The 26,768-nt window shown below is 38.3% G+C and overlaps 1 protein-coding gene across 17 annotated transcripts in view; it reads right to left on the bottom strand.

Annotated features, from left to right (window-relative positions):
- The window catches only part of PHIP (PHIP subunit of CUL4-Ring ligase complex), a 164,062-nt gene that overhangs the window by 12,503 nt on the left and 124,791 nt on the right, over nt 1-26,768 (bottom strand). For all 17 annotated transcript variants that reach the window (XR_011388640.2, XR_007922917.3, XR_016233922.1 and 14 more), the window contains 8 exons: nt 23,076-23,201; nt 18,648-18,717; nt 18,252-18,302; nt 17,674-17,823; nt 6,761-6,913; nt 5,845-6,008; nt 5,130-5,389; nt 4,526-4,717 (listed from right to left, as the gene is read on the bottom strand). Coding sequence is in view for 11 of the 17 variants with exons in the window: in XM_051854539.3 (XP_051710499.1) it covers nt 4,526-4,717; nt 5,130-5,389; nt 5,845-6,008; nt 6,761-6,913; nt 17,674-17,823; nt 18,252-18,302; nt 18,648-18,717; nt 23,076-23,201 (1,166 nt within the window). In the remaining 6 variants the exon portion in view is untranslated. The remainder of the gene's footprint in view (nt 1-4,525; nt 4,718-5,129; nt 5,390-5,844; nt 6,009-6,760; nt 6,914-17,673; nt 17,824-18,251; nt 18,303-18,647; nt 18,718-23,075; nt 23,202-26,768) is intronic.

Raw genomic sequence — 26,768 nt, 5'->3', positions numbered from 1 at the left:
CCCAGATGGCTGCAACTGCCAAGATGGGGGCCATGCCGAAGCCCTCAGCTCAGAACTCCATATGAGTATCCCATGAGGATAGCAGTGGGCCCAAGTATTTGGGTCATTTTTTGCTGCTTTCCCAGATGCATCAGCAGGGAGGTGGATCAGAAACAGAGCAGTGAGGGGCTCCTAACAAGTGCCAACATTGGGATGCATTATTATTAACTCCTGATTCTCTTCAAAAGTTCTGCAATTTTGTTTGGTTATGGTGGGTGATTTGGAATACAGTATTTTTGATGAAATCCACAGAGAAATGGAAACTGCTTTTTAAAGACAATGTTTTGAGTTACACTTTTTTTTTTTGACAGGCAGAGTGGAAAGTGAGAAAGGTCTTCCTTTTCCATTGGTTCACCCCCTAATGGCTGCTGCGGCCAGCGCGCTGCAGCTGGCGCACCACGCTGATCTGAAGGCAGGAGCAAGGTGCTTCTCCTGGTCTCCCATGGGGTGCAGGGCCCAAGCACTTGGGCCATCCTCTACTGCACTCCTGGGCCACAGCAGAGCTGGACTGAAAGAGGAGCAACTGGGACAGAATCCAGCACTCCGACCGGGACTAGAACCCAGAGTGCCGGTGCAGTAGGCGGAGGATTAGCCTATTGAGCCGCGGGACCTGCAAGTTATACTTTCTAAAATCAAGAAAAAACTGATCAACAGACTCAAAAGTCTGAGATTACAATAAAAGGAATAGGCAAAAAGCCCTCATTTCGTGACCTCATAATATAGATGATTTTCTTGAGATTAGTGTTCTACAGCACTGTGTGTATGTGTGTGTACTGGGGGAAGAATGTGATGTGTGCACAAAGTAGAATATTATTTTCCACCAAGCAATTACATTAAAACTGTCTGGTGATACTGGTTATTGCTTTTGTTTTACATTAAGACCGCTGATGAACATGTGTGAGAGGGTGCCTGGGTTCCACGACCATTTCTGGTTACTGACTACAGCTTCCTGCTAAAGATGACACTAAGAGACAGCAGTGGTGGTCCTGGATTAGTTTTCTGGTGCTGGCTCTGGCCTGCTCTGAGGCTGTTGCAGGCACTTGGGGATTGAACTAGTACTTGCAGTACTGTCTTAATGCCTCTTACATAAATAAATATTTAAACAAGACTACTGAAAAGAGTTCTAAATATCCAATGCATGTACCTACTATACAAAGTTCTATGTACTGGCCTCAAGGCTTCTATGAACTCCTTGAAATTGTACGAAATTTGGTGTGGCTATGCCTATGTACATTTTTAGGGGAAAGGACTACAGGTTTCATCAACTTCACAAAGCTATATATAACCTAAAAAGATTAAAAAGCAAATGCAGTTTTTTAAAAAAAGAATTTAGCAGGCCGGCGCCGTGGCTCACTTGGCTAATCCTCCACCTGTAGTGCCGGCACCCCAGGTTCTAGTTGGGGCGCCGGATTCTGTCCCGGTTGCTCCTCTTCCAGTCCAGCTCTCTGCTGTGGCCCGGGAAGGCAGTGGAGGATGGCCCAAGTGCTTGGGCCCTGCCCTCGCATGGGAGACCAGGAGGAAGCACCTGGTTCCTGGCTTCGGAATGGCGCAGTGCGCCAGCCGCAACGGCCATTTGGGGGGGTGAACCAACAGTAAAAGAAGTCCGTTCTCTAACTCTGCCTGTCAAAAAAAAAAAAAAAAGAAAAAAGAAAAAAAGAATTCAGCAGGTAAACCTGTGTTATCCAAGAAAATAGCCACTAATCAACATCTTTTTTTTTTTTTAAAGATGTATTTATTTTATTCAAAAGGCAGAGTAAGAGAGTGACAGAGAGAGGGAAAAGGAGATCTTCCATCTGCTGGTACACTCTCCAGATGGCTATAACAGAAGGGACTGGTTCATGCCAAAGCCAGAAGCCCAGAAAAAAATATTGATTATATGCTAAAATATGTTAGATAAAATGGGGTAAATACATTATAAAATTTTACTTGTTTTTATTAAACATAGTGACTAGAAAGTTTAAATATTATTTCCATTGAATAGCATTGTTCTTGATTCTAATAGTCAAGTGTAATTATAGTATTTCTATACTGTACTGGTACTCTTGAATATTTGTAATACAGGGTAGGTATTATGGTGCAATGGGTAATTGCCCCTTGGGACACCGGCATCCTATGTTGGAGTGCCTAGGATTGGGTCCTGCCTCTGCTTGCAATCCAGCTTCCTGCTGGTGCACCTGGAAGACAGCAGATGATGGCATGAATCCTTGAGGTTCTTGCCACCTATGTGAAAGACTCAGATAGAATTCCTGGCTTTTGGTTTTGGCCTGGCCCTGTCCTGGGTATTGTGAGCATCTGGGGAGTGAACCAACAGATGGATGATCCCTCTCTGCCTTTCAAATAAATAAAAAGAAGCTTAAAAGATGCTCAAGGCCGGTGCCGCGGCTCAATAGGCTAATCCTCCGCCTTGAGGTGCCGGCACTCTGGGTTCTAGTCCTGGTTGGGTAGCCAGATTCTGTCCCGGTTGCCCCTCTTCCAGGCCAGCTCTCTGCTGTGGCCCCGGAGTGCAGTGGAGGATGGCCCAAGTGCTTGGGCCCTGCACCCCATGGGAGACCAGGAGAAGCACCTGGCTCCTGCCTTCAGATCAGCACAGTACGACGGCTGCAGCACGGCGGCCATTGGAGGGTGAACCAACGGCAAAGGAAGACCTTTCTCTCTGTCTCTCTCACTTTCCACTCTGTCAAAAATAAAAAAAAAATAATAATAATAAAAAGAAAAGATGCTCAAAATTTACTAAAAAAAAAAAAAAAAAAATCGGCTAAGAGATTGGACCTCCTTGTCCTAATGCTGAAACAACTAACCATGTATTTTAAATTTCTTTCTCTAGGATTCAGGAGTGATAGACACAATGCCAACATACTATTCAAAACTAGGAATTCAGTTCATAAGTGAAGTAGACAAAGAAATGTAAAATGCTAATATGCAAAGTCATTTGCTATTTATTCAAAGACTTCTTATCTACTATATACCAACTACAAGTGATTAAAGAATGAGTAATTGGGGCCGGCGCTGTGGCGCAGAGGGTTAACACCCTGGCCTGAAGCGCCGGCATCCCATATGGGTGCGGGTTGGAGACCTGGCTGCTCCACTTCCAATCCAACTCTCTGCTATGACCTGGGAAAGCTGTAGAAAATGACTCAAGTCCTTGGGCCCCTCCACGCACATGGGAGACCCAGAAGAAGCTCCTGGCTCCGGATTGGCACAGCTCTGGACGTTGCTGCCAATTGGGGAGTGAACCATTGGGTGGAGGATCACTCTCTCTCTCTCTATAAATCTGACTTTCAAATAAAAATAAATAAATCTTAAAAAAAAAAAAATGAAATTAAACACAGAGGCACAGATTCTTCCAGGGACACAGAAATGTAAAACAATAATTTTATCAATATTTTAAGTACCACAGAAGGTAATGAACAGGATGTCCTGGAAACATAAAGAAGGAAGTACTTGGTTTTATCTAATGCAGCCAGAAAAAGCCTTCCTGTAGAAGACGACACTTCAAGTGAGACTTGGAAGATAATAGGAGGCCATGAAAGCAGGAGAGAAAAAGTTATTCTAAAGAAGGAAGAAAAGGACAAACCACCATCCAAGTGGTTTATGACATCTGGGACATAAAAGAGAGAAAGATGGTAAGACAACCTGGAATGTCAGCAAAGAGCCAAGTAATGAAGAGTCTTGCATAATAGGCATACAAAAGTAAGTAAGTAAATAAATCTGATTCCATATATGATGTGAGGCAATAAAGAATTTTAATTCAGTGTTTTGTGTATGTGTGCATATGAACCCACACAGGCTAAAGAGAAATGTTTGAAAAGGTAACTTTGGCTGCAATGCAAAGATGGACTAGGCAGGAAAGATTTGAGAACTGAGGCAGGAAGTTCAGTTAGAAAACTAAGAAAACTACCCATACAAGATATCATGTAGGCTTGAATTAAGGCCATGGAAGTGACAGTAGAGAGATGAGATGAAATTAAAATGTCATTATGGCAGTAGAAACAAAAACTAAAGATTGTTGAAAAGATTCACATACTGAATAGAAGATTAAGATTATCCCTGATTTTAAGCTTATGCAGGTTGGTAGACCCCAATGACATCAATCAAAATGAGATTTCAGTAGAGACGCTTTAAGTGAGCTTTCTGGGAAGAATATTGTAGAAGAAACAACTTAGACATACCTGGACATCATAATACAACTGCTTATTTTTGGGATGTCTTCTATCAAAAACGTTAGGTTTGGTTAAATAAATCCAACTTACACTTTGAGTATAGTTCGTTAGGTTTTGGAATAATAAAGTTATAAATTAAGCTACAGCACATTTGTGCTTATTTCAATATAGAAGGATTTTCTTGCCTTAAATTTATCAAGTGATACAGACTGTGTGACTTTTAAATGGGCAACCCAAACACTGTATATAAATATTAACTGTGAAAAAAGCATCACTGGTAAAGAACAATCTACTGTATCTTAATAAAGTTACAAATAATACCTTACCTTGCTCAATGACAGCCGATGACTTAGAAAGAGTCTTCGAGAGGACAGATGACTTCATTTTCCGTTTGACTGGCTTTTCCTTTTCTATGTTTTCTTTTGCAGAATTATTCCTAGTGCCATGGCTAAAAGTGGATTGACCAGGACTTGAAGTAGTATTCAAGGCTTTGGAATGTTTCACAGAATTCTCTAGTACTGAAACCACAAACAAGATTAAAACTAAGAGTTGCTAAATCTAAAAATAAGCAAAATGATTGAAATTGCTTCTATCTTGAATTGTATGGATTAGCCAAGAGGACAAAACCTGAAAGATATGTAAAGCTTCCTCAGGAAAAAACTACCCAACTAGAAACTCTTCACAGTTGCAGCTCTTTTTTAAGCTAGTCAGTTATTTTAAGATTATGAAGGCAAGTATAGGCAAAATGCTTAACAAGTCTGGTTACTAGGAATTAAATTCGAGTCTGGATCACAGTCTGCACTTTTAAGCATTATTTTATGCTGATATTCATAAACCTCAATTTTTTCATTAATAACAAAACAAAAAAAACTCAAGGGAAAAAATAATCAAAAACACCATACACATTTTAATTTAGTAACTGAGTCTTACTTGTTTTCCCTGGCACTGCAGATGTATTAGCTTTTGAAATAAAAGTCTTGGTGGCTGAAGAAGTAGAGGGTTGCTCAGTGATCACTGGATCTACAACCACTCGGTTGCTTCTGGTTCGAACCACAGAACTGGATTCAGTTTTACCATTTATCTGAGCAGCATTATGCCTCGGTGGTATTGAGCGTGTTGGTGCAGAAAACGCAGAGGTAGAAATTTCTGACTTAAGGTGGGGTTTCAAGATCCTTTTTTTCCTTTCAGGGCTGTGAATAAAATAATACTGTTAGTCATCTAGGTAACTCTAAATGGATAAATGAAAGTTTTATAATATAGTGTTGGATTCAATATTTGAACTATTATGAAATATGTTAAAACATGAGATTTGTAGTGGATTTCTTATGGTTGTGAGCCTTTGAAAAGTGAATATTTAGTGAAGGATTGCTGTAAATGCTACAGTTATATGACAGAAAGCATGATACCATCACTATCCTAAAAATGCTGTTTTACTGTATAGATTTAGCAGTTTGAATTTAAGCACTTACACTAGTAAAGCTTTAGTTAAAAGATTAAAAATCCTCCACATCATAGGAACTTGCATGTCAAATATATCATTCTGCAATATAGGGAATAGTAAAGGAAGTATTAAAAAACACCAACTTCTATCATATAGATGACAAAGTTATAGATTAGTTAAAGCCATTTCAAAGAAATTATATACCTTGATGCAGCACTACTGGAAACAGAGCTGCTTCTGTTTCTTTTCTTCCTCCTTTTGGTTATGGTATTTCTTTTATGAAAACGAAGAGCAGATTTATAATCTGATAAAACTGAACTAATGTGTTCTTCGAAGAAAGCAGATAGGCGTAAACTCATGCTGTAAATCTATGGAAGGGGAAAACTGTGTTCAAATACTCCTCAAAGGAAAGTAAATATATTCATTAAATATAAATAATTTGGATATTTGTCTAGTAATTTCTTTTTAGAATTTAAATATTGGTTTTTACATCCCTTTTTCCCAAAATCTTTTCATAAAAAGTAAACTGAAGTATTGTTACAATTATTTTTGCATTTAGATAAGGGGTATTCCAAGTTTTGAGATTTTTAATGCAAAGTCTTACTCTGAATTCAGAACAGACAAAACTCCTTGTGAATTCTATCATACTGAAACTATCCCTGAGCATCTGAACCTGTTTTCCATGACTATCTAAGATAAGTATCTATTCTTTCTCATTCCACTGCCATATATCAACCTATATGAGGTCCTGTCTGGATAAATAGAAGTAAATGATATTTACATTTATTTTTGTAAATCATACAGATAGATTTTTGTAAATCATTCACAGAAATGCTCCTTTCCATCACTCCATAAAATAGCTGCAGAAGCCCAGATGGCTCTTACATACCAGTATTGTTCATATATAACATGTGTACAATACCACTTCAAACATCAAAGATGACATCAGTGTTATTTCACAGAAAAAACTGAGTAGAAAGATACAGGCTCTTTTTCCACAAGGAGACCATTCAGAACATCATAGCTGATTCTGCTCTAAACTTTAAATGGGAGCAGTATTTAGTTTTTTAATATGATTTTCTTCTAACTAGACATAAAAGAGAACAATTAAATTATATACCCTTGATCTTTTGCTTGGTGTATATGCTTTAGAATTACTAAAAATAAGTCTGACATCTTTACATAATTCCATTGGTGACTCATAATTCCCAGCCTCTAATGTTTCTCTAACAGTAGCAAAATCCATTGGAGTGTCAATGATATCTCTATAGTCCTAGGGGAGAAAAAATAAACATTATCATCATCATCATCATTATTATTATTACCACAAAGCATTACTTCTCAGCACAGGGACTGCAATCACACAATGAGTGAGTGCCAAGCCCTAGAACTATTAATAATCACTCTTATAAAAGAATACCAAAACTTATATAGGGGTCCCTCTCACGTAGGAATTCTGAATGGGAGTTCTGGACTCCTGACTTCTGCCAGGCTGTGGTAGGAATTTGGGGCGTAAAACAGTGGATAGAAAACTTCTCTCTCTGTCTCTCTACTTTCAAGGATATGAAACTAGTAAACACATTAAAAAAAAATCAATGCAAACAGTTGTCACCAAGTTTATGCACTTCATTCCAGAGAAGTGGAACTGCCCAAGATCTCTACCTAGTCAACTGTGTAAAGCAACAGATTGGAAACAATGAATAGAAATGAAAGCAGAAGAGTAACAGAAATTTATCACAGTACAGAATAAAATTATCAGAATATGGTATCTTTTAGTAGGGACAAAGAATTCCTCATCATTTCAATAGCTCTGAGTATATATTTTTGAAAGTATAAAACCCCAAGCCAGCATCACAACTCAATAGGCTAATCCTCCGCCTGCATCGCTGGCACCCCAGGTTCTAGTCCCAGTCAGGGCGCCGGATTCTGTCCCAGTTGCCCCTCTTCCAGGCCAGCTCTCTGCTGTGGCCCCGGAGTGCAGTGGAGGATGGCCCAAGTGCTTGGGCCCTGCACCCCATGGGAGACCAGGAGAAGCGCCTGGCTCCTGGCTTTGGATCAGCGCAGTGCACCGACCGCAGCGGCCATTGCGGGGTGAACCAACGGAAAAGGAGGACCTTTCTCTCTGACTCTCTCTCTCACTGTCCACTCTGTCAAAAAAAAAAAGTATAAAACCCCGACTTTGTAAAATCAAGTTAAGAATCAAATACACTGATCTTACAGTGAAGATGGTGCAATATAAGATGTGGTTACAGACTTTACAAACTTTTATTTCATTTTCAATATGCATGCCTTTCATGTCCTTTTCTTTTATTTTGTATTGGCTAGACTTTTCCAGTACTGTTCGATAACTGTGGTGAACAATGGTGAGAGTAGACGGTCTTTCCCTCTTCTCAAATTTAGGTGGAAAGCACTGAATCTGCCATCATTAAGCATGTTATCTCTAAGTTGTTTTTTTTTTTTTTTAAATAGATGTTCTTTAACAGGTAGTGGAGATTCCCTTTTATTTCAGTTTTTCTTAAAATTTTTTTTTCTTTTAAATCATGAATGGTGTTCTCTTTTTATTAGATTCTATATGTGCCTATTTATTTCAGGGCCAACTGTATTACTATATTTTTTATATTCTGATACCCTGCTATTTGGTAACCTTAAATATTTGGGGAAAGACAGCCCCTCACAGGGCTAATCAATCCTTAAGATATAACAAAGGGCTCAACTGAGAGCACATATTTCAAAAATAAATAAGTCAACCCCAAGTATATAGCCTCCGTTATCTCCCTTTCTAACTCACACACAACAAAGCAGTGTTTCCTCTTTGCTAAGTTATCTTGAGTTATCTTAAGGCCAGGATCAGACAGTTAGGATTATCCAGATGTCCTACAGCCTACTGGAATTATTCAAACTAGCAAATCCTAAATGGCTTATTCTCACTTGCCTCATAAATCTCAAAAGAGGGTTTCTTTTTATTAACTTATTTATTTGAAAGGCAGAACTGCAGAAAAGGAGAGGCAGAGAGACAAAGATCTTCTATCAACTGGTTCATTCCCTAATAAACTGCAAGGGATGAAATTAGGACAGGGCAAAGCCAGGAGCCTAGAACTCCATCAGGGTCTCCCACATGGGTGCAAGGGTCCAAGTACATACTCATTTGCTTTCCTAGGCACATCAGCAGGGAGCTGGACAGGAAGAGGAGCAATCAGGACATGAACCTGTGCCCATATGAAATGCTGGTGCTGCAGGCAGCATCTTAACTCACTGTGCCACCTGCACCAGCCCCTCAATAAAGGGTTTCTAAGTTTTTCCCTAGCTCCTGTCTTTCTGTCATCTGACCAAAATATGGAACCTCCCCTGTGGCCCTAAGTGGTATGTGATTATCACCCTCTCTGGAATCTGTAAATACAATAAACTTGTTTCTTCTAAGCCAGGTCCTCATTTCTTCTTATGGCCAAACAAAGCCATAACATACCTAAAATGTATACTCTTAGAATAAAAGGGTATGCAATGTTACCAATTGCTTTTCCTATGTATTAATCAGTATGATGTGATTTTTCCAGTTAGCGTGATGGAGAAAACTGACTAGTTTTTGAATATTGAACCAGCCTTCTATCTCTGGAATAAACACCACTTGGTCATGATTTATAATAATTTTTATATATTCCTGAATTCTATTTGCTGTTATTTTGTTAATAAATTTTGCATTTCATTCTTTTTTACTGTTTTTGCCCATTTTTGGAGGGTGGGCATATAGGAGATTAAAATAATACTGATTTTACAAAGTAAGTTGGCAAGTAATTCCCTTCTTTTCTATCTTCTAGAAGTCATTATGTAGAACTTATGTCAATCTTTCTTTAAATTTTGTTAGAGTTCTCTAGTGAAGTCACCTGAGACTAGAGATTCCTTTTTTGAAAATTACAAGTTAAATTCACTGAATAGTTAAAGGCTATTGAAGTTAGCTATTTTATATTCGGTGAGCTTTGATGGTTTATATTTTGAATATTAATATTTCATATAAGTTGTCAGATGTATAAGCAAAGAACTGGTTGCAGTATTTTCTTACTTATATCCTTTTGTAAAATTACTTAAATTCTTTTGCTATCATCCTGGTCTGTAATAATAGTCCCTATTTCATCTCTGATTTTAGCAGTGTTTGCTTTCTCTCTTTTTAGTCTTATAAATTTTAATAGGCACTTGTCAGCTTTATTGATCTTTACAAAGAACAAGTTTTTGGTTTCAAGGTTGACTTTCATTTATTTCAGCTCTTTATGATGCCTTTTTTCCTACTTACTTTTGGCTTATTTTACTTTCCTTTTTTTTAGGTACTTGAGCTTAATTACTGATTTCAAACTTTTCTTCTGACATATTCTTTTGTGTACATTTAATGCTATAAGTTTCCCTGCACTGTTTTAAGTGTATCTTACAAATTTTGATATACTACATTCAATGTATTTTTTTTTTTTTAATTTTAATAGTTCACTTCCCAAATGCCTGTAACAAGCAGGTGGAAGCTGGGAGAAAGGAACTCAATGCTAGACTTTCACATGTTTTGTAGCAACCCAATTACTTGAGTCAATACCACTGCCTTCCAGGTCCTACACCAGCAGGAATCTTGAATCAGAAGCTAAAGCAAAGTATTGAAACCACATTCCCTAATGTGGAACAAGGGCAACTTGATCTGCATCTGAAATGCAACTAAACACTTGCTTCTCTCATTTTTCTTCTCTTTAAATTCTCTGAAAATTAGCAGATGCACAGATTTGGAAGAATGTTTCTTTCAAGTGTCTGGAGATTTTTATTACTGACTTCTAATTACAAACACACTATATATGTTTTCAATGAAATTTTGTTTTGGTTTGTTTACTTTTCCCCAATCTTCTTGTGGGTTACCTGAACAAGTTCTAGAATTTCGTTTTTGAATTTACCTATCGTATTTGTTGAAGTATTTTCTTGTACAGCATCTTAAGTGGTTGTTCTAGGCATTTTATATATCAAAGTCTATCGGCATCAACATTGTACTGATTCAATTCACATACAGAAAATTACTAATAACCCTAAGTCTCTCTATTTCCTGCTTAGAATATAACTATATGAAATATTTTCTCTACATAAACTGAGAACCATTCTGGACAGTGTTGTAATTTTTGCTTCAATTAACCTAAGTATAGAAACCTTTCCTTATGATTTCTATTCTTTTCATTTGTTTCAACTATGTTTTTAACTGTTCAAGCATTTTTATGACACTATTTAAAAATCCCTATCAGGTAATTCTAACACATGTGTCATCTGGGGTTGCGATCTATCAATTGTCTTACCTCATTCAGGTTGCAATCAACATAGTTGCTTGATAAATGATTTTGAATTGAAACTTGTACATTTTAGGTGTATCTTATTAAAATCTTGTGTTTTAGCAGGCCTCCTCTGACAACTTTAATGGGCTAAGAGGATACTGCCTTGTTACTCTAGGTGGGAGTGGAAGTCTAAGTTCTCTACTTGGCTAACACTGATACTCAAAGAGTGGGGAGGGTGTTCTCGTTACTATTGGGAACAGATGGAATTTCAGACTCCCATCCATACACAGATATCACCTAAGCTGGGGAGGGCTAAATGCCTTGTTACTGTTCCATATACAGCCTCCATGACACTACATGGGTTAGCTCTACTATAACTGACAGGCGGTAGAAAGTCGTTACTTTTCGTAGACCTCCACTGACACCATCTCAGGGAGATAAGGGAGGGGCACTATTATTGTTAGGTGCAGGTAGAAGTCTGAGCTTTCCATGTGCTCTCCACTGGTATTTGTGAGAAGTGAGGGGGTGTTCTACTGGCCTGTGCTAGTGGGAAAGGAGTGAAACCATAGTTTTCTCCAAAGTATTTCGCTGGAGTAGAGCAGTTATTGTCTAAATTCTTGGTGTTTCAAACTGCCCCTTTCTTGACTGTTTCTGAAACTTGAAAGAGGGGGAGAAAGAGAGAGAGAGAGAGAAAGTGTCCTCCATCCACTGGTTCATTCTCCAAATGGCTGCAACAGCCAGAGTGGGGCCAGTATGAAGCCATCAGCTCCATCTGGGTCTCCCAAGTAGGTGTCAGGGGCCCAAGAACTTGGGCCATCCTCTATTCCTGTCACAGATGCCTTAGCAGGTAGCTGGCTCAGAAGTGGAGCAGCTGGGACTCAAATCAACACTCATATGGGATGCCAACATAGCAGGTAGCAGCTTAACCCAGTATACCACAATACTGGCCCCATAAATACATCTTAAAATTTTTTTAATGTCATCAATGTTTAGAGCCGCACAATAAAAATCAAACTCAGTTATCTTTCAGTAATATTTTGATTTTTGCAAAAATAGTCTATTATGCATAGCATCAAAATGCATCCAAATGACTGTCAATTACAGAAATTAAACATTAGTAGAAAACTGTCATTTGGAAAAAAAAAAACAACAAAATCTGCACCCCAAACTCTTGAGATAGTTACAAAAAGAATTAAGGTTACAAAATTGCTCCCTAGAGGGGTAAAATTCACCTAAACAGTGTCCAGCCCTTCCACCCTCATGGAGGTAACAACTTTGACACAGTTTATAACTGTTTGAATATTTAATATTATGCTATTATTGGCTCTACCTATTCTGTAGATTAGGAGAAAATTCTGAAGATATAATTTTATGTTTTCAAAAATTTTAGTAAAATGTAAAATTTCTTTATGTAGAATACTTCATTCTTGTCTTACATCTTTTTTTTAATTTTTTTTAATTTATTATTTTTTTTGACAGGCAGAGTGGACAGTGAGAGAGAGAGAGACAGAGAGGAAGGTCTTCCTTTGCCGTTGGTTCACCCTCCAATGGCCGCCGCGGCCAGTGTACTGCGGCCGGCGCACCGCGCTGATCTAATGGCAGGAGCCAGGTACTTCTCCTGGTCTCCCATGGGGTGCAGGGCCCAAGCACTTGGGCCATCCTCCACTGCACTCCCTGGCCACAGCAGAGAGCTGGCCTGGAAGAGGGGCAACCGGGACAGAATCCGGTGCCCCAACCGGGACTAGAACCCGGTGTGCCGGTGCTGCAAGGCGGAGGATTAGCCTAGTGAGCCGCTGCGCCGGCCATTGTCTTACATCTTGAGTTTCCACATTCAGTATATACAGCTACTCAAATAGCCAGAATATTTAGCATATTAATCTTCATCAAAAGTTGCATGCTTGCTTTGAGTATCTGACTAAAAGAACACAAATTAAGGGGCCGGCGCTGTGGCATAGCAGGTAAAGCAAGTGCCTGCAGTGCTGGCATCCCATATGGGTGCTGGTTCAAGACTTAGCTGCTCCACTTCCAATCCAGCTACCTGCTATGGCCTGGGAAAGCAGTAAAAGATGGCCCAAGTCCTTGGGCCCCTGCACCCATGTGAAAGACTCGGAAAAAGCTCCTGACTCCTGGCTTCAGACAGGCCAGCTCTGGCCATTGTGGCCATTTGGGGAGTGAACCAATGGGTAGAAGAGCTCTCTCTCTCTCTCTGCCTCTCTGTAACTCTGCCTTTCAAATAAACAACAAGTCCTTAAAAATACACACAAATTAATATTTTCATATAAAACCTGAAATAGGAAACATATGATCTGCCTTAATTTTCAATTCTAAAGTATAAAAAACAGATTACTGAATTTTCCCTTCTCTGTGATAGTGATTAAAAAAAACAACATACCTACATCAGAGATACCAGGAAAGCAAAGAGGCTAAATTTTTTTTTCTTGGTTCTTCTGTTTTTTTGTTTGCTGACCTTTTTTTTAAAGATTTATTTATTAATTTGAAAGGCATAGTTAGAGAGACAGACAGACAGAGACAGAGACATTTTACATCTGCTGGTTCACTCCCCCAATGGCCACAATGGCCAGGACTAGGTCAGGCGTAATCCAGGAGCCAGGAGTTTTTGCTGAGTCTCCCAGGTAGGTGAGGGTCCCAAGGAAGAGGGGCCATCTTCTGCTGCTTTCCCACGTGCATTAGCAGGGAGCTGGATCAGAGCAGCCAGGACTCAAATTGGTGCCCATAAGGGATGCTGACACTGCAGACGGCCTAACCCACTAAGCCACAGTTTCAGACCCTTGTTGATTTTTAACTGGTAGTTAGGACGGATCATACCTGTTAAATATTGTTCTCATTATTTTTAATACTTAAAAGGGATGACAACATTGTTGTAAGAGGGGATCTCCAAAAGTTCATGGAAATGCATAGTACTAAAAATCTGAGACAGGCATTTGGCCTAGTGGTGAAGCCACTGGCTGGGATATCCACATACCCTATCAGAAAGCCTGGGTTCAAGTCTTGGTTTTGTTCCCAATTCCAATTTCCTGCCAGTGTACACCTTGGGGATATGGTGGTAGCTCAAGTAGTAAGATCCCTGCCACACACATGGGAGACCCAGAAGGAGTTTCTGGTTCCCAGTTTTGGCCTGGCTAACCTTTGACTGTTGTGGGTATTTGGGGAGTGAATCTGCTGATAAGAGCTGCCTCTTTCTCTCTGTACCTCTCAAATAAAATTAAAAATGTTTCTTAAAGAAAAAGGTACATGAATTTCCAAACTTTGACACCAAAATAAATTTATCCTTTAATTCCATTTTCTACAAACCTTTAAAAGCACCTGTGAGTATTTGCTCCCTAGGTTTAAGAAGGGAACCATTTCCTTCATATAAAAACTCAGTTGCTTATTCTCTAAGAACATCACATACAGCTGTGGTACACTGGAATTACAGGTTCTTGTTCTGGCACTGTCAACAAAAGCCTAAATATAAAACTCAGTGAAACATTAGTATAACGACTCCAATCCTAGCCTCTTCCATTTGTTTCTGTATGACAGTCTTCTTCTCCTTTTTGTCTATAGAGTTTTGATTTTTCATTATAATTCTATGTAAAGTTTTTTTGTATATATCACACTCAGGAATCACGTTCTGTCAGTTTATCAACCCATGAAAATCCTCAGGCATTAATTCCTCATATATTGCCCCCTCCTAATCTCATTTTCTCCCACTGGAATTTCTGATAGCTATTTTTGGACCTTCTCATTCTATCCATTTTTTTTTAAGGATTTGTTTAATTATTTGAAAGGCAGAGTTACAGAGAGGCAAAGAGAGCTCTTCTTGATTTACTCCCCAAACACCACAATGGTTGGAGCTGTGCCTATCTGAAGGTAGGAGCCAGGCGATTCCTCCAGGTGTCCCATGTGGGTGCAGGGGCCCAAGGACTTGGCCCATCTTCTACTGCTTTCCCAAGTGCATTGACAGGAAGCTGGATCAGAAGTGGGGCAGCCAGGTCTTAAACCAGCACCCATATGGGATATGGGCACTGCAGGTGGAAGCTTTACCAGCTCTGCCACAGTGCTGGCTCCTCCACTATCTCTCTAAATCTTTCTTTCACACCTTTCAACTCTTTACATCTTTCTGTGGGAAATTCTATATCATTTCTCTAGATCTTTGAATTAATTATCCCTTTAGAGAGCTGATCTGATTGTACAGCTGCCCAGCAGGTTTAATTTCAATAACTACATTTTATTTTTCAGAATCCTAATTTACTTGGTTTTAATATGCCTTATACCACTTTTCCCTAAAATAAAAGTCTTTCTTTTCCACTTGCTACTAATTCATTTGTCCCCTTAACCAAAAGCATTTTTTTTCTGGTGGCACATAGTCATCTTTTTTTTTTTTTTTTTCTTTTTTTTTTGACAGGCAGAGTTAGAGAGAAAGGTCTTCCTTTTCCATTGGTTCACCCCCCAAATGGCCGCTATGGCCAGGACGCTGCGCCAATCTGAAGCCAGGAGCCAGGTGCTTCCTCCTGCTCTCCCATGCGTGTGCAGTGTCCAAGGACTTGGGCCATCCTCCACTGCCTTCCCAGGCCACAGCAGAAAGCTGGACTGGAGAGGAGCAACCAGGACAGAAGCCGGCACCCCAACCAGGACTAGAACCCGTGGTGCCAGTGCCTCAGGCGGAGGATTAGCCAAGTGAGCCGCAGTGCCGGCACATAGTCATCTTAACAATGAATACTGTCTCTTTGAAAAACACAAAAAATACACATTGATACAAGTATGTAATTTTAGAATAATATATAGATAATTTTAAAATTCTAGATATTAAAATTTTTGGAAAAAAGTTAATGTTTCTGGTTTTTTTTTTTTTTTTTTTTTTTGCTGTATTTATATATGATGCATCACTCAGTCTTACGACTGGTGATTTCTTCTTTTTCTTTTTAAATCATTAGTTCATCTTCAGTAGGGACTATTGTTTTTGTTTTTCCATGAAGGCTTTCTTTTTTTTTTTTTTTTAATTTTTTTGACAGGCAGAGTGGACAGTGAGAGAGAGAGAGACAGAGAGAAAGGTCTTCCTTTGCCATTGGTTCACCCTCCAATGGCCACCACGGCCAGCGCGCTGCAGCCAGCGCACCACGCCGATCTGATGGCAGGAGCAAGGCACCCATCCTGGTCTCCCATGGGGTGCAGGGCCCAAGTACTTGGGCCATCCTCCACTGCACTCCCTGGCCACAGCAGAGAGCTGGCCTGGAAGAGGGGCAACCGGGACAGAATCCGACGCCCCGACTGGGACTAGAACCCGGTGTGCCGGCGCTGCAAGGTGGAGGATTAGCCTAGTGAGCCGCGGCGCCGGCCTCCATGAAGGCTTTCTATACATAAAAATACCTTAGAGACTGAGAGAGACATTCTTCCATGTAGAAGGAATTACTCTATTCTTTTTTTCAATTCCAGGTGCACACTTTAACAATCCTAGATTTAGGGCAGGGTCTCAGTTCCAAATTCCTTCCTCACTATGGCTCAATGTCTCACCTATCTTTGCATACTGTTAATACTTATGCCTCTAGAAACTAAACAGTGATTTCTTTTTTAATCTCTGATTTTCTGGGAAAAACCCAGAATACAAACAATCGGTAAACTATAGTCAAGTATGTAAGAAAGGGAAATCCATAAGTTCCAAAAACAAAGAACTGAAAACTAGAGCACCGTAACATTAGCTCAGTTCTTGGAGGGTGTTTTTTGGTGAGTGAGGTTCAAATTAATTCCATTCATCAAATTGCTGGAATTAAAGATCTCTCTTTCACATTTTAAAACTCCTTGTTTCTGGTTTTTTAAGTAACAAAAAAGGTCATTTTATGATTGATGAAATTTCTACATTTCCATCACTGTTAGAATGCATAGATAAAATATAGAAAATTAAGTTCAATGATACCACATCTAGTTCACTGTCTTACAAAAGTCTTCCTTGTTAATTGGAACCACAAATGCTATATAGACTATACAACCTTTAATAATTTATTAAAAGAGTAAAAAAATCAATCAAAATAAATACTTGGATCATGTTTACTCAATTCCTTTTAACATGTATTCCATAAATATCATACACTGACACAGCCTACATATCTATGATAATGCCACTTTACATTGGTTTATATTGCCTTACCATTTAGAACTGTTTTAATTAATGTGTACTCATCTCTTCTCCATAACCTTGTAAAAAGTAGGAATTATTATTCTTGTCTCTTAGATAACTGCTATAATAAATATATGGAATTAGTGTGAGGAAGAAAAGAAGTATTTTTAAAAAACGCAGATGGGAATGGATCAGCGCGGTGCGCCAGCCGCAGCGCGCTGGCTGCGGCGGCCATTGGAGGGTGAACCAACGGCAAAGGAAGACCTTTCTCTCTGTCTGTCTCTCTCTCACTGTCCACTCTGCCTGTCAAAAAAATAAAATAAAATAAAATAAAATAAAATAAAATAAAATAAAATAAAATAAAATAAAATAAAAAACAAAAAACAAAACAAAACAAAAAAACGCTGAAGGAAACTAAGTCACTTGCTCAAAGTTATGTATCTAATAAAAGCACACTTAGGACCATAACCCAATTCTTTGGAGACTTACATTTTACTACATTATTCAACTTAAATGCTCCGTATTATCAAGTAGATGATGATAACATGTATGATATAATGAAGAAAAAAAATTGTCAACTGCCATGCATAACGTATAGCAAACTGACAGGTTAAAAAAATTATTTTTAAGAACACTTACTGGATATTCAAGGAGATCTACTGGCTGTCGGAAAGGCTCTGAATCTTCACATTGAAATATAAGATTTAATAATTCTTGACATTGTTTCTTCCATGCTTGAATATCATAAGATTGAGCTCTATTACGCAATCTTCTTCTAGGCTGATGCTCCTAAAATAGAATGTTCATCGATATTACCAAAAAGTACTGATACAATAAAAAATGTATTTTAATGCAGCCTTTGATAATTAACTACTGGGTGGATATCTCTTATCCAAATACTTCATACCAGAGCATTTTTATTTCAGAAAACCTGTACTAACATTATCAGTTGAGCAACCCTAATCCAAAAATTCAGAATCTAAAACATTCTGAAGTCCAAAATTTTGGGGTGTCAGACTGGTGCACAGTTTCAGATTTTGGAGTATTTTGGATTGTGGTTTAGGGATTTTCATCTTGTAATATCATTCAGCTAGTTCTCAAAAACATGCCTTTTGTGATTTAATCTGATTTGGAAGTAATACTTAATATGTCTAATAGTTTTTAAAAAAAACTAATATTTTATATAAAATATTTCTGCTAAAAGAATAATATATTACCTTCCTTTTTCGGGTAGAAGTTCCTGGTACATCAGCATCTTTCTCTTCTTCCTTTGAGGCAAGAATTTATCAGGTTCATAAAATACTCTAGGTTTCATTATGCTCTGTAGTTGTTTAATTACCAATAATTTCCTTTATTTTTTTAATTTAATTTTTTTATTTTTTAAACTTTTATTTAATAAATATAAATTTCGAAAGTACAACTTGTGGATTTATACTTTTAAAATACTGCAATATATATGCAGCATATTATGGACTCATTACAAAGTCTTCTCCCCATTTTAAAAAAATAATGACAATAACAAAATAACGGCTTTTTTTCTGAAAAACTTCACTGTGTAAATTTCTTTTTATATAAAAATACCAATGTAGTGATTGTAATGAAATATCACAAACCTCAGAGTCAGATAAGACTTTTTTCTTCATTGAATTATAAAGTGGAATCATGTTATAACAAGTCTGATCCCTAAATGACAAGAAGAATAGGTTAATATATAACATTAGAGCCATGAACATTTTTCCCATAAAATCTATTCCTAAAGCCAAATTCTAAAATAGAAGTTGAAGCTGCAGGCCATCTCCATTGGTTGGCTCTAGTCACACACATTTACTCTACCTCTTCTGTTCTAGTCTATTTAGAGCCTCTGCTCTGGCCTGACTACTTCACTACAGTAAAATCAATTCTCACTTCTCAGTCTTGTTCAAACAACTGCTGTGCCTGGGATGTCTTCTTCCATTCATCAGTCTTCAGAGTAAAGCTAATATACCTCCCATCTGCCAATGCCTTCTTTCTTTCATTCTTAAGTGTAGGTATTCCCTAAAATCTTGTCCTAGTCATCTCTTAATGCTGTACCTTTTGTTCTGATAACCTTATTAATCTGCAATTATCTGTATAAATGAATTGCACATCCCTATTACATGTCCTGATACTTGAACATCCTACTATCGCCTGAAATTCCACATTTAAACCCAATTCACTCCCTACTATTCCTCCATTTTCTTTTTTATGTTAGAATATCATTCTTAGAATAATGAGGTCTTGATTTTTCACTTCCATGGTTTGTTTGCTCTTTTAAATGGTCAAGCCCTATGAATTCTATCCTCAAACATCTCTTGGTATCTGTTCCCTTCTCATTTTTATAAACTAAGCCCATATTACCTGAACTCTTACTTGGTCAACTTTGGCAGCAAAACTGCTACTTAAGTTTTTTGTCTCTCCTCTATCACTTAAAGACATTACAGACAAATGAGTGTTTCTGAGGTAAACTGTAAAACAAGTTAATTCATGTTAAAATACTTTCAACAGCCCAGTGATCCCAGAACTCATATTTAAGTCTAGTTTCTTAGATTGGCATTCAAAGCCATCTATGATCTGGTTCCAACTCACATTCACAGCATTATATTCCTGACTTCATTCATGTAACTCTCTATCTACTTTATCAAACTTAAATTACTATTTAAATTTCTGTTAATAATTTCTCAAGCCACTCCTTGTCCCTGAAATAATATTTCTTTCAATTAGCTTTTCCTAAATCTAGAAGTATCTGTGTTGTATAACATTTTCTTAATCTAGTTCTCTGAACTTCCAATCACCAAAGCTAGAAAACACCCTATGTCCATCTAAATTTTCAAACAATTCTCGTTACTTTCAATTTTCCTTACATTTCTTTCATATTTATCTATCTTGTAAAATTATACTACTAAGGGAAAAATACTATTATTTCTATCTCCAAGTATCTACCATATCATTTTACTTTACATGGCAAATAATTTAACAAAATTTCAAGGCATACTTTACATCTTAAAAATTGGTGTCAGATATGATTTTTAATAAATGATATATTTTTTAAAAAGATTTATTTATTTTGAAAGAGAAGAGGAAGAGACAAAGAGAGAAAGAGAGATCTTCCATTCACTGATTCGGATGGCTGCAACATCTGAACAGAGATGTTCAGACAGAGATAGGACAGGTTGAAGTCAGGAACCAGGAGCTTCATCTTCATCCAAGTCTCCCAAACGGACAGCAGGGCCCAATATTTGGACCATCTTCAATTTTATTCCCCGGGCCATTAGCAGAGAGCTGGATTGGAATTGGTGCAGTCAGGACATAAACCAGCACCCATATGAGACGCTGACATTGTAGGCCTCAGCTTTACACACTACACCACAAGGCCAGCCCAGTGACATAAATTTTGTAAATGCCAGGGAGGAATTACCTTTTATAAATATATAATATGCTTTACATATTAATTTATATTTCAAAAGCATTTCAAGGTAAATATCTCAAAGAATATTTCTACTTCCATGGATTATATCAAAAGTTAAAATATTTTTCATCTAAATTAGTTTCACAGAAATATGAACAGTACTATATATATTACTGGACTACTGGTTCAACAGAACAGACTTCAGGAGTAGCTAAGGCTTGATTACTAATTTCATTTAAGTAAAAGTATAGCAAAAAAATAGCCCCAAAACCATTTGAAAAACTGAAGATTTCTGGGGCTAACACTGTGGCTCAGCTGGCTAAAACCATGGCAGGCAGTGCCAGCATCCCATGAGTGGCAGCTGGAGTCCCAGCTACTCCACTTTTGATCCAGCTCCCTGTTAATGTGCCTGGGAAAGCAGCAGAGGATGGCCCAAGTCCTTGGGCCCCAGCACCCACGTGGGAGATCCAGAGGAAGTCTGTGGTTCCTGGATTCAGCCTGGACCAGCCCTAGTCATTGTAGCCATTTGGGGAGTGAACCAGCAGATGGAAGCTCTCTGCCTCTTGAATAAATGAATAAATGTTTTTAAAAAATAAAATAAAAATAAAAAACCCTGAATATTTTTCAGAGAATAAGGTAGAAGAAGGGCAAAAAGTTTACCTTACTAATTTTATTTGATGTTTCCTTATACTAAAATTACCTGTATTTTTTAGCAAAAAAACAAAACAGTACTCCAGGAAAGAAAACCCTAAGATTATGATTAGCAATGAGAATGAAACTGGATTTGCAGTTTATTTATTTAAAGATTTATTTGTTTGCTTGAGAGGTAGAGTTATAGATAGAGAAAGGGAGATACAGAGAAAAGTCTTCCATCCACTGGTTCACTCCCCAAATGGCTGCAATGGCTAGAACTGGGCAAAACCGAAGCCAGGAGCCAGGAGCTTCTTACGGTCTCCTACACAGTTGTAGCAGCCCAAGCACTTGGGTCATCTACTGCTTTCCCAGGCCATAGCAGAGAGCTGGATTGGAAGAGGAGCAGCTGGGACAGAAACTGGCATCCATATGGGATGCCAGTGCCACAGGCAGAGCCTTAGCCCACTATGCCACAGCGCCAGCCCCTGGAGATGGGTTTTAAAAAGCAGACAAAGCCGGCGCCGCAGCTCAATAGGCTAATCCTCCGCCTGCGGCGCTGGCACACCGGGTTCTAGTCCCGGTCGGGGTGCCGGATTCTCTCCCGGTTGCCCCTCTTCCAGGCCAGCTCTCCGCTATGGCCAGGGAATGCAGTGGAGGATGGCCCAAGTGCTTGGGCCCTGCACCCCATGGGAGACCAGGAGAAGCACCTGGCTCCTGCCTTCGGATGAGCGCGGTGCACCGGCCACAGCGCGCCGGCCGCGGCGGCCATTGGAGGGTGAACCAATGGCAAAGGAAGACCTTTCTCTCTCTCTCTCTCTCTCTCTGTCCATTCTGCCTGTCAAAAAAAAAAAAGGGGGGGGGGCAGACAAAAAGCCTAACTAATGCCCTTTATGTAAAAATGAAAGGTGATAACAGCTGAGAAAACTTTTAAAAACCAGCTATCGCCTCTTAACCCTCTTAACCAGAAAAAAATTATCCAATATGAATAATAACATTAATATGAAATTAGAGCTGTCTTTTGCACAAAATAAATGATTTATTTTTCTGGCTTCAATTTGGAAGGTTCATTTCATTCTATGTATACCTAAAATCAGAAAATTAAATTAGGTGGTAACATGCTTCTGCCTTAAATTATCATTCCTGCTACTGGATCAATAATTAAGAGGTAAACGAATTTTGAGGAAGCATCTTGAAAGTTCTATTTCAGTTTACAAATTTGAAAGCAATACAGCATTACATGAAAAGGTCTCAGGGCTGGCATGGTGTAGTGCGTTAAGCTACCATCTGCAACACTAGCATCTCATATGTGCCTCAATCCCAGATGCTCCATTTCCATTCCAGCTCCCTGCTAATGGGCCCAGGAAAGCAGGAAGATGGCCCAAGTGCTTAGGATCCTGTCACCTACATAAGACACCTGGTTTCTGGCTCTTGGCTTTGGCCTGGACAGCCCTGGCAGTGGCACTCCTTTTGGAAGTGAACAAGAGGATGGAAGACCTCTCTCTACCATAACTCTTTAACTGTGCCTTTCAAATAAACAAGAAAATTTCTAAAAAAGAGGATGAAACGGTCCCAAATCAAATGGCAGATACTTACTGTGCACAAGTAAATCTCTAAAACCCTTAGTTTCCTCAACTGGAAATTCCAGATAATGATCCCTGCCGCCTATAATAATATTTGGCTACTATGAGTAAAATATTACATGTTTAATAAATCTTTACTATTATTATCCAATAGTTGGATAGAGGGCTCTAAGTTGTTTAACTGAAGAACACAACTGTACCACAATTTTTATGATTTTATTAGCCACTGAAATAACCAAATGCTTTTTATTTAGACAGTATATGGTTCTGATACTGTAAATAGTATGTGACATTTTGCATATAAAATGACTGCATTTTGTATTGACATTTGACACTTTAAACTTTTAATTTAAACCAGTACCATAAATTATTAGAGCCTTTATAAATAAGCATGGAAAACTCACTTTATAAAGTGTAGAAGAAGATCTGTCACAAATTTAGCAGATTTCACAATGGGGCTTCCAGGCTCATTAAACGTTCGTGTATTGTGCTCTATATATCGAACTTCCCACATTAGGGAAGAAACCCGCCTTTAAAAAAACAAAATACAGAAGTCTTAACCTTCTTCTATTTAGAAATGTGTATATAATTTAAAACCAATACATTCTGTCTTTTCAATTTTAGTATTAAATCAATTGCAAAACTCACATTTAACAATGCCATTTTCAAAAGAGCAAATACTATTTTGTATTGGGGAAAGAGAGGAGCAATAATAACTAAATAAAAACAAACAATTTTAATCATTTATCTTAAAGTAATCAAGTGATAAAACTAAAAGGTGATTCACAGCCTCGCATCTTAGAAACAAAAGTATAAAAACACAGTGAGTTTGCTGGATTACTAAGAAACACAAATAAATGACAATTATTTTCAGATAAACACTTCACTGACAATGCTAAAATAAATTCTAGTGTTTTATATTTTTCAAAGTAAAGAAAAATCCAAAGATTACCACTAAGAATATCATCAATATCTGGCCTAATTTAATAAAAAAAAGACTTGGAAAATCTGATTTGCAAACAGTAATATAATTGTAGTGAATAAACAAATATATATAATTGTGGATACAGAAGTATGCACAAAAACTTCTGTACATTTGAAACAGATTCCTCATTCTACTATCAGAGTCACAGACATCTTCAGTGCACCACTGAGAAAACTGTGTGGAAATAAAATCTACTAGAAGGACAAACTGAAGTAACAGTTTAATAAGAGACTGAGCTAGAAGTATCAGAGAAGAAAAACACAAACTGTAAGAAGTCAAACTACTGAATAAAAGAGGAAGCAAAAAAGTTTTAAATAGTGAAATAGTACATGAAGGCATCGTTATACAAGAATAGAACTCAGGTTTGTAATTCTATGATTAGGCTGGAACACAGGCAATTTCTAATTTATATTCATCCATATAAAAGTTCATGGAAAGGGGGCCTAGAAGCTAAGTTGATTTTGGTGTAAAAAATTTTGAAATCCATGTATAGCTCTTTCATAATATGCATTTCCCATGAACTTTTTAAAGATCTTTAACATAAATACTATGTTCCATCTTTTCACTCTTGAGCAGCACATCAATTATTAATTGGGGCAAATTAGAACTCAGGATGGTACTGAGTCAGTGGCAGCAAACTTGAATAAAACCACTTTGTAGCACCACCTACTGCTCAAGTTCAGAAGCATGTATAGGCTCAGACAAAGTAAGTGGACTCCTTAAAATTTCTGGAAGAACAGCCCCCCCCCCCCCCAAAAAAAAAGCTAGATTACAAAGACTGGAAAAAATAACTAATCCTTCAATGTGCAAATTATATTATACAGTAAGTGTAAAAAAACTTCCATGGAACCAAGACCTTACCTTACCCTAATGAACAAAATAAAGTACAAAATCCAAACCATCTTGGATCTAACATTGTCAAATGCTGAGGTGAAGAATTTAAGACAACTGTTCTAAGGTGACTTGGAAACATAGTTTTGGGGAGAAAAACATGAATCAAGAGGAATGAAGAAAGCTAACAGGAAATTTGAGACAGTACATTACGTGCAAGTATTTGAGATACTATGGTTCAAGAGGGACTTGAGAATGCCAAAGTGAGTAGAAAAAATACTCAAAGTGAAGTAGGCAGGCAAACAGGTTAAAATCAATTAGGTTTGTGAGCTGGAAGGCCACGCCTTCACCATGTCCCTGTGTGACCTCATCCCCCTACCTGGCCACACCTGGGTGCCCACCAGCTTATCAGGTTAATTAACCACTCCCCTTTGGAAGTGGGTTAAAAGCCTGGGATGCACTATATCCTCCTGCTCTTCTTTTCCCTGGCTTCTTGCCAGGAGGGGGCTTGCCCTAGGTTTCCTGGCCTAGATGCTCTTCCACGTGGCTGGTTCCTAGTGCTCAGTATGAACCCAGATTTACCTCTCTCTATTAAATAAAGCTCTCACTCTCCTATGCATCTTTCTCACTAAATAAAAGCCTAAAACGTACCATGCTGCCTCATTTATTTATGCCGGTATTTAGAATTCTTCTCTAAATATTAGGCAAGAACCCTTTCGGGCTTATTAATATTGGGGATTTATTAATAAACATATGGTGATATCATATGGTACTCCAAATTCCAGTAGCGTATGTGGCACCCCAAATGGCACTTCTGGGGAACTTCAAAGGGCCACATTTTCATATAAATTTTAGGGGGATTGATATCAAAAGGGAAAAATAACAAGAAACTTCCCAAATCAAAAGAAAGATACAACTATCCAGGTACAGGAAGGTAAGAAATCACCAATAAAGTCTACAGCAAGACATTTTGTAATCAAGTTCTTAAAAGAATAAAGTGCAGCTTCTCAAAACTGCAAGACAAAAGAAGCAAACACATGTAAAAGGGGTCCCAAATTGCCTTTCTGCAGACTTCTCAGCAGAAATCTTACAAGCCAGGAAGGACTGAGATGGAACTTTTATAACACTGAAGGAAAAAACTGCCAGCCAAGAATACTGCACACATTTAAGCAGTCCCTCAGATAAGGAGACAGAAAGACATTCCTATATAAACAAAAGTTGAGAGAATTTACCATTACTATATCTGGCTTATGAGAAACGCTAAAAGGAGTTCTTTAAATTGAAAAAAAGAGAAACTGGCAAGCAAAAACAAAAAAACAGCAGGTAGAAAATTCACTAGTAAGAGTATCTATGCAAATTCAGAATGCTTATAGTAAACATGGTGTGGAAACCATTCATATCTTTAGTATGAAGACTAAAAAGCCAAATAATTTTAAATGATAATGAATGTATTAATATGTTAAGAGACAGGCAAATAAAGATGTGATAATTCAGAACTGGAAGAGAAACAGTAAAAATGCAGAGTTCTTTAACAGTATTTTTTCTTTGTTTCTCTTTCTTTTATAAGCCTCATAGTAACCACAAAGCAAGAATATTTAACAGACTTATCAAAAAATAATAAGGTATCAAAACACCTTACTAGAAGTTCATTTAACTGTAACAGAAGATTGAAAGAGGAGAAAAAGAAAAAAAAAAACACACTAAAACCAGACAAGTATCAAAATGGCAGTATTAAGTCCTTAGCTATTAATAATTACCCTAAATGTAAATGAATTAAATTCTCCAATTAAAAGAGTTACCAAGTGAATTAAAAAAAACAAGACACAGGCCGGCGCCGTGGCTCAATAGGCTAATCCTCCACCTTGCGGCGCCGGCACACCGGGTTCTAGTCCCGGTTGGGGCGCCGGATTCTGTCCCGGTTGCCCCTCTTCCAGGCCAGCTCTCTGCTATGGCCAGGGAGTGCAGTGGAGGATGGCCCAGGTGCTTGGGCCCTGCACCCCATGGGAGACCAGGAAAAGCACCTGGCTCCTGGCTCCTGCCATCGGATCAGCGCGGTGCGCCGGCTGCAGCGGCGGCCATTGGAGGGTGAACCAACGGCAAAGGAAGACCTTTCTCTCTGTCTCTCTCTCACTGTCCACTCTGCCTGTCAAAAAAAAAAAAAAAAAAAAAACAAGACACAAAGAGCATTTAGCCTAGCAGTTAAGACATCACAAAAGATGTCTATAGACCATCAGGACATTCTATTAGGTACCTGAGGTTCTAGATCAGATTATAGCCCCTG

This window comes from Oryctolagus cuniculus, chromosome 5, assembly GCF_051225735.1.
Source record: "Oryctolagus cuniculus isolate XC-2025 breed Fujian yellow rabbit chromosome 5, ASM5122573v1, whole genome shotgun sequence".
Classification (NCBI taxonomy): domain Eukaryota; kingdom Metazoa; phylum Chordata; class Mammalia; order Lagomorpha; family Leporidae; genus Oryctolagus; species Oryctolagus cuniculus.
Note: the sequence above shows the minus strand (reverse complement) of the source record. Positions and strands in the feature narration are given on the sequence as shown.